Here is a 15,008-nt window from a genome sequence, read left to right as displayed (position 1 = left end):
ATAATAAGAGACTTGTTAGATATAAACACTCTAACACTAAATACTGATTAAATATAAACACACTAACAATAAATATTGGTTAGATATAAATACACTATCACTAAATACTTGTTAGATGTAAACACACTAGCACTAAATACTGGTTAGATATAAATACACTACCACTAAATTCGTGTTAGATATAAACACTCTAACAATAATACTGGTTAGATATAAACACACTCTCACTAAATACTTGTTAGATATAAACACACTACCACTAAATTTTGGTTAGATATAAACACATTAACACCAAATACTGGTTTGATATGAACACACTAGCACTAAATATTGGTTAGATGTAAACACACTATCACTAAATACTTGTTAGATATAAACACACTAACATTAAAAACGGGTTAGATATAAACACTAACACTAAATACTGGTTAAATATGAACACACTAACACTAAATATTGGTTAGATATAAATACACTATCACTAAATACTTGTTAGATGTAAACACACTAGCACTAAATACTTGTTAGATATAAACACACTAGCACGAAATACTGGTTAGATATAAATACACTATCACTAAATACTTGTTAGATATAAATACACTATCACTAAATACTTGTTAGATGTAAACACACTAGCACTAAATACTTGTTAGATATAAACACACTAGCACGAAATACTGGTTAGATATAAATACACTATCACTAAATACTTGTTAGATATAAATACACTACCACTAAATACTAGTTAAATATAAATACACCATCACGTAACGTCAGATACTCAAATTATATGAAATTGTCACCCTATAATATAGGCCAGCCAATCTCTGTAGCTCTCAATATTTATGAAAAGAGCTGTATTAATCGTATATCTAACAATGTAACTGTTCCGAAGTGAATATTATATATAACTAAAAAAATATGGAAGTTAACATACATATTTGTAACAATCAGATATCTTTTGCCGATATATAAGTTAAAAATATTATACTATGGATCAGTTGATTATGTTTTATGGTACTGAATCACATCGGTTGCTGACTCTATACAAATTGAGTTAGCCATATTGTACAAAAATATTATTAGGCTTAGAAAGAAATCAATGGAACCGTCTAGATTAAAGCAGTTGTCTATATTAAGTATTATAGAAATGTTCTTAATGTACATTGATTAGATTAAATAGTGAGAGACATCCGGTAACGAGGCTAGATTGTTGTGGCAACACACAAGGAGTAGTTAAGGTTCTGTATGAGTTACCTGGAAGAGTTGATTGTAGTTGTGCACAAAACTACACAATGGGCTATCTGTGTTCTGCCCACCACGGGTATCGAAACAGACATACCGCTATGCCAGTGGGGCCACGTGAAAGAAGAAATACGTAGAATTAATATAGCAGAACAATTAAAATCGGTCTAAATAAGTATTTTATTGACTTGAATGAAAACCGAGAAGTGGGTAAATAACTGGAGATAAGTACATAAATATTTATGGTAAATAACTATAAATAAAAAACAATAACTAAACCTATATTAAAGAAATTATATAAATAGTAAAGAATGTAAATTAAAATCATAATAATTTGTACAAGAAGTGTCTTTAGTTTTAAAAATGATTATGTAAGTACCAATTCATATTAAACAGTATCTATTGTTAACTAGGCTTAACTTTTAATATATTAAGTTTATTATTTTGTTTTCTTCATATAGGAGTGATTTGTTTTTGCATGTAATATCTACAATCGTATGTAGTTATATTCACACCTTCCACATCACAGAGAACTAAGCCCTAAAGAGGGGGTAATTTCCAAATAATTATTTATTTTTTTTGTAAATAACGTAAAATAACCAGTAGAGGGTTCATTTGTTTTGGGATTTCGCACAAAGCTACTCGAGGGCTATCTGTGCTAGCCGTCCCTAATTTAGCAGTGTAAGACTAGAGGGAAGGCAGCTTGTCATCACCACCCACCGCCAACTCTTGGGCTACTACTTTTACCAACGAATAGTGGGATTGACCGTCACATTATAACGCCCCACGGCTGGGAGGGCGAGCATGTTTGGCGCGACGCGGGCACGAACCCGCGACCCTCGGATTACGAGTCGCACGCCTTACGCGCTAGGCCATGCCATGCCAGAGGGTTCATTTAGAAAAGAAATGAAAACTTTCCTCTGTAAAACTCACAAGAGGAGTTATAAACAAAACGATTGCGGTTTTTTAAAAGTTGGAGATGAATAAATGAAGTAATTAATTAGAAAATTAGCCTATTTATTGAAAGTTTTCGGAAATAAGTTCAATTTTTCTCAGTTTCTTTTACTTTTAAATAAAAACAGACAGAGTGTCTATGTATACAGACACACACATATAGGGCCACGCTTACACACAGTCAGCAACTTTAAGACACATCGAACAATCTTGGTGAAGATGATTTGGTAAAATATGTTTTTATTTTAATTTTGTAACGCAGAGATCGCTGCAACGGACAGAATTATTCCAGAGCAATGAGCGATCAGGTGACTGATTGCGTGTTTAATGACGTAGTAACTAATACGATGGTTTCTTTTCTGGAGCGATCACGTGAATATCCCAAGGCAGTGCTATACCTTAATGTTGCTCTGTACGCACACACAACGTATGTATGCAAATCATGGTTTTATATATATATATTTTACTTTATACTCTACAAATAACAAACTCACAGATATTAAAATATTCTAAATGTTGAATCAGTTATATATAGTTACGTGTTTCGAAAGATTCAACATTTTTTTTTACATGATAGTTTCTTTGTGAATCACCAATCAGATAGGTTTATTCGTCACATGACCCATAAAAGTCAGTGTGACACTCATTTCTTTCAGGGGTGGATGGAAGTTGGTTAAACATTTCTTTCCGCTGCCGAACTTTTCTAGCCTTCTCTTCATGGGCTCTTACTTTCTCCTGAAGATTCTGTAAATATTTTTCTCTGAAACGATGAACAAAATAAGTATTTACCTCTCAGTTAAAAATATATAGAAAAAATAGTCATATATATATATATATATATTAGTGAAACGAAATAAATACATTTAAATGAAGTTAAATAAGGGAACAAAATCATGTGGAAGGACTGCGTAAGAAACAGTCTTATGTGAGACTACCGAATTGGAGGTTAAGACTGATAGACGGTGTATCCCCATCGCAATGTGGGTCCTACTCCCACATTCATCTACAAAACCTAGGTACATTTTATAATTCCATGTAGCTTGTATCCTACGATCTTTTCAAAAATATGCAGCGTATTTTGTTTAATTTTAATGTGTTTTATTTTGGCTTAAAATTATATATATATATTTATACATCTCTCAGGTAAGAAATACCAAATAAAATAGGTATATATGTATACTTCTCAGTAAAGTTTGTTAAAAGTTATGCACAAAGCCTCTCATCATGGGTATCGAAACTTAGTTTCTAGCATTGTAAGTCTGCACATATACTGTTGTGTCACTGTGGGTCCTTCTCAGTTATAAACATCTACAAAATAATTATGTTTCAGTTAAGATACATTCACTTCAGTCTGTTTGATTGTTATTTTCAAGGGCAAAACTGTGCAATAAACCTTTTGTTCTCTATCAGTAGCGGGGTTCGACCTTTGAATCTAAGCTTTATAAGCGACCAAGGAACACACATCCACTATGGACAGGTAGAAAGGTGTTATAAATAGCAAATAAAATGTTGTATGTCGAAGTACAAAGAATGTAACAAATGGCATAAGATATCACTTTAATGGAGAATCAAAGGGTAATAAACAGTGAGGATGTTTGTGTCTGAACATCGTGCAGCGCTAAACAAGGGCTGTCAGATTACAGCTGTCTCTAATTTCGTGAATCTAAACCAGAGAAAAAGTAGCTAGTCAACAACACCAATCGTCAGTTCTTGGGCAACTCCTGACTCGATCAAACAGGTGACGTTTGACCAATACATTTATAAAGTACCTATTACTAACCGGCCGCGAAAAGTGATTTCTTGTTCAAGGAAGAATATCCGACCAGGAAAGTACTCTAACTCACTAGCACAGAAGGTCACGTGATCAACAGAAGGGTGTGTCTCGTAACGAACCGAATATTAATACAATTATTAAAGTAGAAAACCATTGTTACGGGAAACCTTTCACTGTCAGCACGTGGTAATTATTTTAAATGCTATACGTTTATGTATAGTTTAGGAACTACGATGTTCACCGTGAGCCACATACGCGTTACTGTTTAATCAAACTCATCTTTGAGACTAAATTGGAAAAGTTGGACGAAGTTTAAAGGATTAATATATCAAATTATTTTAAAACAAAGTATGATTACGGTAACCAACTTTAAGAAAACTCTTCTGCTGGTTTTTTTTTACCTAAAATTATTTGTATCTATATATATATATCTAGCACGTGCTCTCGCTGACCTTCCCCTGCTGACTGCTTCCATTTTTTCATCATGTTTATGTTTTCTTTCTTCTGCTTGTTGCGCGGCAGCCGACATCGCCTCAACGATTTTATCTTTTGTAGAGATTTTCCTTAACTTTTCTACTTCTTGTTGCTGAAATATAATGATAAATAAATATTTAGGTTTGGCAAATAAACTAATAACTGTTTGACATACAAACTAAATATTTACACATTGAAGTAGAAGACAGTTTGATTAATAAACTAATAACTGTTTGACATACAAACTAAATATTTACACATTAAAGTAGAAGACAGTTTGGTTAATAAACTAATAACTGCTTGACATACAAACTAAATATTTAGACATTGAAGTAGAAGACAGTTTGATTAATAAACTAATAACTGTTTGACATACAACCTAAATATTTACACACTAAAGTAAAAGACAGTTTGGTTAATAAACTAATAACTGTTTGACATACAAACTAAATATTTACACATTGAAGTAGAAGACAGTTTGGCTAATAAACTAATAACTGTTGACATACAAACTAAATATTTACACACTGAAGTAGAAGACAGTTTGGCTAATAAACTAATAACTGTTTGACATACAAATTAAATATTTACACATTGAAGTAGAAGACAGTTTGGTTAATAAACTAATAACTGTTTGACATACAAACTAAATATTTACACATTAAAGTACAAGACAGTTTGGCTAATAAACTAATAACTGTTTGACATACAAACTAAATATTTACACATTAAAGTGGAAGACAGTTTGGCTAATAAACTAATAACTGCTTGACATACAAACTAAATATTTACACATTGAAGTAGAAGACAGTGTGGCTAATAAACTAATAACTGTTTGACATACAAACTAAATATTTACACATTGAAGTAGAAGACAGTTTGGTTAATACACTAATAACTGTTTGACATACAAACTAAATATTTACATATTGAAGTAGAAGACAGTTTCGCTAATAAACTAATAACTGTTTGACATACAAACTAAATATTTACACATTAAAGTAAAAGACAGTTTGGCTAATAAACTAATAACTGTTTGACATACAAACTAAATATTTACACACTGAAGTAGAAGACAGTTTGGCTAATAAATTAATAACTGTTTGACATACAAACTAAATATTTACACATTAAAGTAAAAGACAGTTTGGTTAAAAAACTAATAACTGTTTGACATACAAACTAAATATATACACATTGAAGTAAAAGACAGTTTGGCTAATAAACTAATAACTGTTTGACATACAAACTAAATATTTAGACATTGAAGTAAAAGACAGTTTGGCTAATAAACTAATAACTGTTTGACATACAAACTAAATATTTCCACATTGAAGTAGAAGACAGTTTGGCTAATAAACTAATAACTGTTTGACATACAAACTAAATATTTACACATTAAAGTACAAGACAGTTTGGCTAATAAACTAATAACTGTTTGACATACAAACTAAATATTTACACATTGAAGTAGAAGACAGTTTGGCTAATAAACTAATAACTGTTTGACATACAAATTAAATATTTAGACATTGAAGTAAAAGACAGTTTGGCTAATAAACTAATAACTGTTTGACATACAAACTAAATATTTACACACTGAAGTACAAGACAGTTTAGTTAATAAACTAATAACTGTTTGACATAGAAACTAAATATTTACACACTGAAGTACAAGACAGTTTAGTTAATAAACTAATAACTGTTTGACATAGAAACTAAATATTTACACACTAAAGTGGAAGACAGTTTGGTTAATCACCTAGTAACTGTTTGACATACAAACTAAATATTTACACACTAAAGTAGAAGACAGTTTGGTTAATAAACTAATAACTGTTTGACATACAAACTAAATATTTACACACTAAAGTAGAAGACAGTTTGGTTAATAAACTAATAACTGTTTGACATACAAACTACATGTTTGTACATTGAAGTTGGAGACAGTTTGATTAATACAATAATAACTGTTTGACATACAAACTAAATATTTAGACATTGAAGTAAAAGACAATTTGGCTAATAAATTAATAACTGTTTGACATACAAACTAAATATTTACACATTAAAGTAAAAGACAGTTTGGTTAATAAACTAATAACTGTTTGATATACAAACTAAATATTTACACATTGAAGTAGAAGACAGTTTGGCTAATAAACTAATAACTGTTTGACATACAAACTAAATATTTACACATTGAAGTAGAAAACAGTTTCATTAATAAACTAATAACGGTTTGACATACAAACTAAATATTTACACATTAAAGTAAAAGACAGTTTGGCTAATAAACTAATAATTGTTTGACATACAAACTAAATATTTACACACTGAAGTACAAGACAGTTTAGTTAATAAACTAATAACTGTTTGACATAGAAACTAAATATTTACACACTAAAGTGGAAGACAGTTTGGTTAATCACCTAGTAACTGTTTGACATACAAACTAAATATTTACAAATTGAAGTAGAAGACAGTTTGGTTAATAAATTAATAACTGTTTGTCATACAAACTACATATTTACACACTGAAGTAGAAGACAGTTTGGTTAATAAACTAATAACTGTTTGACATACAAACTAAATATTTACACATTGAAGTAGAAGACAGTTTGGTTAATAAACTAATAACTGTTTGACATACAAACTAAATATTTACACACTAAAGTAGAAGACAGTTTGGTTAATAAACTAATACCACTTTGACATAGAAACTAAATATTTACACACTGAAGTAGAAGACACTTTGGCTAATAAACTAATAACTGTTTGACATACAAACTAAATATTTACACACTGAAGTAGAAGACACTTAGGCTAATAAATTAATAACTGTTTGACATACAAACTAAATATTTACACAATAAAGTAAAAGACAGTTTAGTTAATAAACTAATAACTGTTTGACATACAAACTAAATATTTACACATTGAAGTAAAAGACAGTTTGGCTAATAAACTAATAACTGTTTGACATACAAACTAAATATTTAGACATTGAAGTAAAAGACAGTTTGGCTAATAAACTAATAACTGTTTAAGATACAAATTAAATATTTAGACATTGAAGTAAAAGACAGTTTGGCTAATAAATTAATAACTGTTTGACATACAAATTAAATATTTACACATTAAAGTAAAAGACAGTTGGGCTAATAAACTAATAACTGTTTGACATACAAACTAAATATTTAGACATTGAAGTAAAAGACAGTTTGGCTAATAAACTAATAACTGTTTGACATACAAACTAAATATTTCCACATTGAAGTAGAAGACAGTTTGGCTAATAAACTAATAACTGTTTGACATACAAACTAAATATTTACACATTAAAGTACAAGACAGTTTGGCTAATAAACTAATAACTGTTTGACATACAAACTAAATATTTACACATTGAAGTAGAAGACAGTTTGGCTAATAAACTAATAACTGTTTGACATACAAATTAAATATTTAGACATTGAAGTAAAAGACAGTTTGGCTAATAAATTAATAACTGTTTGACATACAAACTAAATATTTACACATTAAAGTAAAAGACAGTTTGGCTAATAAACTAATAACTGTTTGAAATACAAACTAAATATTTACACACTGAAGTACAAGACAGTTTAGTTAATAAACTAATAACTGTTTGACATAGAAACTAAATATTTACACACTAAAGTGGAAGACAGTTTGGTTAATCACCTAGTAACTGTTTGACATACAAACTAAATATTTACACACTAAAGTAGAAGACAGTTTGGTTAATAAACTAATAACTGTTTGACATACAAACTACATATTTGTACATTGAAGTTAGAGACAGTTTGATTAATACAATAATAACTGTTTGACATACAAACTAAATATTTAGACATTGAAGTAAAAGACAATTTGGCTAATAAATTAATAACTGTTTGACATACAAACTAAATATTTACACATTAAAGTAAAAGACAGTTTGGCTAATAAACTAATAACTGTTTGACATACAAACTAAATATTTACACATTAATGTAAAAGACAGTTTGGTTAATAAACTAATAACTGTTTGACATAGAAACTAAATATTTACACATTGAAGTAGAAGACAGTTTGGTTAATAAATTAATAACTGTTTGTCATACAAACTACATATTTACACACTGAAGTAGAAGACAGTTTGGTTAATAAACTAAAAACTGTTTGACATACAAACTAAATATTTACACACTGAAGTAGAAGACAGTTTGGTTCATAAACTAATAACTGTTTGACATACAAACTAAATATTTACACACTAAAGTAGAAGACAGTTTGGTTAATAAACTAATACCTCTTTGACATAGAAACTAAATATTTACACACTGAAGTAGAAGACACTTTGGCTAATAAACAAATAACTGTTTGACATACAAACTAAATATTTACACACTGAAATAGAAGACACTTAGGCTAATAAATTAATAACTGTTTGACATACAAACTAAATATTTATACATTAAAGTAAAAGACAGTTTGGCTAATAAACTAATAACTGTTTGACATACAAACTAAATATTTAGACATTGAAGTAAAAGACAGTTTGGCTAATAAACTAATAACTGTTTAACATACAAATTAAATATTTAGACATTGAAGTAAAAGACAGTTTGGCTAATAAATTAATAACTGTTTGACATACAAATTAAATATTTACACATTAAAGTAAAAGACAGTTGGGCTAATAAACTAATAACTGTTTGACATACAAACTAAATATTTAGACATTGAAGTAAAAGACAGTTTGGCTAATAAACTAATAACTGTTTGACATACAAACTAAATATTTCCACATTGAAGTAGAAGACAGTTTGGCTAATAAACTAATAACTGTTTGACATACAAACTAAATATTTACACATTAAAGTACAAGACAGTTTGGCTAATAAACTAATAACTGTTTGACATACAAACTAAATATTTACACATTGAAGTAGAAGACAGTTTGGCTAATAAACTAATAACTGTTTGACATACAAACTAAATATTTACACATTGAAGTAGAAGACAGTTTGGCTAATAAACTAATAACTGTTTGACATACAAATTAAATATTTAGACATTGAAGTAAAAGACAGTTTTGCTAATAAATTAATAACTGTTTGACATACAAACTAAATATTTACACATTAAAGTAAAAGACAGTTTGGCTAATAAACTAATAACTGTTTGAAATACAAACTAAATATTTACACACTGAAGTACAAGACAGTTTAGTTAATAAACTAATAACTGTTTGACATAGAAACTAAATATTTACACAATAAAGTGGAAGACAGTTTGGTTAATCACCTAGTAACTGTTTGACATACAAACTAAATATTTACACACTAAAGTAGAAGACAGTTTGGTTAATAAACTAATAACTGTTTGACATACAAACTAAATATTTACACAATAAAGTAGAAGACAGTTTGGTTAATAAACTAATAACTGTTTGACATACAAACTACATATTTGTACATTGAAGTTGGAGACAGTTTGATTAATACAATAATAACTGTTTGACATACAAACTAAATATTTACACATTAAAGTAAAAGACAGTTTGGTTAATAAACTAATAACTGTTTGACATAGAAACTAAATATTTACACACTAAAGTGGAAGACAGTTTGGTTAATCACCTAGTAACTGTTTGACATACAAACTAAATATTTACACACTAAAGTAGAAGACAGTTTGGTTAATAAACTAATAACTGTTTGACATACAAACTAAATATTTACACACTAAAGTAGAAGACAGTTTGGTTAATAAACTAATAACTGTTTGACATTCAAACTACATATTTCTACATTGAAGTTGGAGACAGTTTGATTAATACAATAATAACTGTTTGACATACAAACTAAATATTTAGACATTGAAGTAAAAGACAATTTGGCTAATAAATTAATAACTGTTTGACATACAAACTAAATATTTACACATTGAAGTAGAAGACAGTTTGGTTAATAAATTAATAACTGTTTGTCATACAAACTACATATTTACACACTGAAGTAGAAGACAGTTTGGTTAATAAACTAATAACTGTTTGACATACAAACTAAATATTTACACACTGAAGTAGAAGACAGTTTGGTTAATAAACTAATAACTGTTTGACATAGAAACTAAATATTTACACACTAAAGTGGAAGACAGTTTGGTTAATCACCTAGTAACTGTTTGACATACAAACTAAATATTTACACACTAAAGTAGAAGACAGTTTGGTTAATAAACTAATAACTGTTTGACATACAAACTAAATATTTACACACTAAAGTAGAAGACAGTTTGGTTAATAAACTAATAACTGTTTGACATACAAACTACATATTTGTACATTGAAGTTGGAGACAGTTTGATTAATACAATAATAACTGTTTGACATACAAACTAAATATTTAGACATTGAAGTAAAAGACAATTTGGCTAATAAATTAATAACTGTTTGACATACAAACTAAATATTTACACATTAAAGTAAAAGACAGTTTGGCTAATAAACTAATAACTGTTTGACATACAAACTAAATATTTACACATTAAAGTAAAAGACAGTTTGGTTAATAAACTAATAACTGTTTGATATACAAACTAAATATTTACACATTGAAGTAGAAGACAGTTTGGCTAATAAACTAATAACTGTTTGACATACAAACTAAATATTTACACATTGAAGTAGAAAACAGTTTCATTAATAAACTAATAACTGTTTGACATACAAACTAAATATTTACACATTAAAGTAAAAGACAGTTTGGCTAATAAACTAATAATTGTTTGACATAGAAACTAAATATTTACACACTAAAGTGGAAGACAGTTTGGTTAATCACCTAGTAACTGTTTGACATACAAACTAAATATTTACACATTAAAGTAAAAGACAGTTTGGTTAATAAATTAATAACTGTTTGTCATACAAACTACATATTTACACACTGAAGTAGAAGACAGTTTGGTTAATAAACTAATAACTGTTTGACATACAAACTAAATATTTACACACTGAAGTAGAAGACAGTTTGGTTAATAAACTAATAACTGTTTGACATACAAACTAAATATTTACACACTAAAGTAGAAGACAGTTTGGTTAATAAACTAATACCTCTTTGACATAGAAACTAAATATTTACACACTGAAGTAGAAGACACTTTGGCTAATAAACTAATAACTGTTTGATATACAAACTAAATATTTACACACTGAAGTAGAAGACACTTAGGCTAATAAATTAATAACTGTTTGACATACAAACTAAATATTTATTCATTAAAGTAAAAGACAGTGTGGCTAATAATCTAATAACTGTTTGACATACGAACTAAATATTTACACACTGAAGTAGAAGACAGTTTGGCTAATAAATTAATAACTGTTTGACATACAAACTAAATATTTACACAATAAAGTAAAAGACAGTTTAGTTAATAAACTAATAACTGTTTGACATACAAACTAAATATTTACACATTGAAGTAGAAGACAGTTTGGCTAATAAACTAATAACTGTTTGACATACAAACTAAATATTTAGACATTGAAGTAAAAGACAGTTTGGCTAATAAACTAATAACTGTTTAAGATACAAATTAAATATTTAGACATTGAAGTAAAAGACAGTTTGGCTAATAAATTAATAACTGTTTGACATACAAATTAAATATTTACACACTAAAGTAAAAGACAGTTGGGCTAATAAACTAATAACTGTTTCACATACAAACTAAATATTTAGACATTGAAGTAAAAGACAGTTTGGCTAATAAACTAATAACTGTTTGACATACAAACTAAATATTTCCACATTGAAGTAGAAGACAGTTTGGCTAATAAACTAATAACTGTTTGACATACAAACTAAATATTTACACATTAAAGTACAAGACAGTTTGGCTAATAAACTAATAACTGTTTGACATACAAACTAAATATTTACACATTAAAGTAAAAGACAGTTTGGCTAATAAACTAATAATTGTTTGACATACAAACTAAATATTTACACACTGAAGTACAAGACAGTTTAGTTAATAAACTAATAACTGTTTGACATAGAAACTAAATATTTACACACTAAAGTGGAAGACAGTTTGGTTAATAACCTAATAACTGTTTGACATACAAACTAAATATTTACAAATTGAAGTAGAAGACAGTTTGGTTAATAAATTAATAACTGTTTGTCATACAAACTACATATTTACACACTGAAGTAGAAGACAGTTTGGTTAATAAACTAATAACTGTTTGACATACAAACTAAATATTTACACACTGAAGTAGAAGACAGTTTGGTTAATAAACTAATAACTGTTTGACATACAAACTAAATATTTACACACTAAAGTAGAAGACAGTTTGGTTAATAAACTAATACCACTTTGACATAGAAACTAAATATTTACACACTGAAGTAGAAGACACTTTGGCTAATAAACTAATAACTGTTTGACATACAAACTAAATATTTACACACTGAAGTAGAAGACAGTTTGGCTAATAAATTAATAACTGTTTGACATACAAACTAAATATTTATTCATTAAAGTAAAAGACAGTTTGGCTAATAAACTAATAACTGTTTGACATACGAACTAAATATTTACACACTGAAGTAGAAGACAGTGTGGCTAATAAATTAATAACTGTTTGACATACAAACTAAATATTTACACAATAAAGTAAAAGACAGTTTAGTTAATAAACTAATAACTGTTTGACATACAAACTAAATATTTACACATTGAAGTAGAAGACAGTTTGGCTAATAAACTAATAACTGTTTGACATACAAACTAAATATTTAGACATTGAAGTAAAAGACAGTTTGGCTAATAAACTAATAACTGTTTAAGATACAAATTAAATATTTAGACATTGAAGTAAAAGACAGTTTGGCTAATAAATTAATAACTGTTTGACATACAAATTAAATATTTACACATTAAAGTAAAAGACAGTTGGGCTAATAAACTAATAACTGTTTGACATACAAACTAAATATTTAGACATTGAAGTAAAAGACAGTTTGGCTAATAAACTAATAACTGTTTGACATACAAACTAAATATTTCCACATTGAAGTAAAAGACAGTTTGGCTAATAAACTAATAACTGTTTGACATACAAACTAAATATTTCCACATTGAAGTAGAAGACAGTTTGGCTAATAAACTAATAACTGTTTGACATACAAACTAAATATTTACACATTAAAGTACAAGACAGTTTGGCTAATAAACTAATAACTGTTTGACATACAAACTAAATATTTACACATTGAAGTAGAAGACAGTTTGGCTAATAAACTAATAACTGTTTGACATACAAATTAAATATTTAGACATTGAAGTAAAAGACAGTTTGGCTAATAAATTAATAACTGTTTGACATACAAACTAAATATTTACACATTAAAGTAAAAGACAGTTTGGCTAATAAACTAATAACTGTTTGAAATACAAACTAAATATTTACACTGAAGTACAAGACAGTTTAGTTAATAAACTAATAACTGTTTGACATAGAAACTAAATATTTACACACTAAAGTGGAAGACAGTTTGGTTAATCACCTAGTAACTGTTTGACATACAAACTAAATATTTACACACTAAAGTAGAAGACAGTTTGGTTAATAAACTAATAACTGTTTGACATACAAACTACATATTTGTACATTGAAGTTAGAGACAGTTTGATTAATACAATAATAACTGTTTGACATACAAACTAAATATTTAGACATTGAAGTAAAAGACAATTTGGCTAATAAATTAATAACTGTTTGACATACAAACTAAATATTTACACATTAAAGTAAAAGACAGTTTGGCTAATAAACTAATAACTGTTTGACATACAAACTAAATATTTACACATTAATGTAAAAGACAGTTTGGTTAATAAACTAATAACTGTTTGTCATACAAACTACATATTTACACACTGAAGTAGAAGACAGTTTGGTTAATAAACTAATAACTGTTTGACATACAAACTAAATATTTACACACTGAAGTAGAAGACAGTTTGGTTCATAAATTAATAACTGTTTGACATACAAACTAAATATTTACACACTAAAGTAGAAGACAGTTTGGTTAATAAACTAATACCTCTTTGACATAGAAACTAAATATTTACACACTGAAGTAGAAGACACTTTGGCTAATAAACTAATAACTGTTTGACATACAAACTAAATATTTACACACTGAAATAGAAGACACTTAGGCTAATAAATTAATAACTGTTTGACATACAAACTAAATATTTATACATTAAAGTAAAAGACAGTTTGGCTAATAAACTAATAACTGTTTGACATACAAACTAAATATTTAGACATTGAAGTAAAAGACAGTTTGGTTAATAAACTAATAACTGTTTGACATACAAATTAAATATTTAGACATTGAAGTAAAAGACAGTTTGGCTAATAAATTAATAACTGTTTGACATACAAATTAAATATTTACACATTAAAGTAAAAGACAGTTGGGCTAATAAACTAATAACTGTTTGACATACA

General features: G+C 27.8%; 1 protein-coding gene across 2 annotated transcripts in view; it reads right to left on the bottom strand.

The window, feature by feature from the left end:
• Positions 1 to 1,431: 1,431 nt before the first annotated feature.
• LOC143229924 (uncharacterized) overlaps positions 1,432 to 15,008 on the bottom strand; it is a 121,005-nt gene continuing 107,428 nt past the window's right edge. The window contains exons 6-7 of one of the 2 annotated variants that reach the window (XM_076462793.1): positions 4,378 to 4,562; positions 1,432 to 2,962 (exon numbers count right to left, since the gene is read on the bottom strand). In XM_076462793.1, coding sequence (XP_076318908.1) covers positions 2,809 to 2,962; positions 4,378 to 4,562 — 339 coding nt within the window. In that variant the 3' untranslated portion in view covers positions 1,432 to 2,808. The remainder of the gene's footprint in view (positions 2,963 to 4,377; positions 4,563 to 15,008) is intronic. The other variant, XM_076462794.1, reaches the window with a different exon arrangement.

This window comes from Tachypleus tridentatus, chromosome 10 (genome assembly GCF_004210375.1).
Source record: "Tachypleus tridentatus isolate NWPU-2018 chromosome 10, ASM421037v1, whole genome shotgun sequence".
Taxonomy (NCBI): Eukaryota; Metazoa; Arthropoda; class Merostomata; order Xiphosura; family Limulidae; genus Tachypleus; species Tachypleus tridentatus.
Note: the sequence above shows the minus strand (reverse complement) of the source record. Positions and strands in the feature narration are given on the sequence as shown.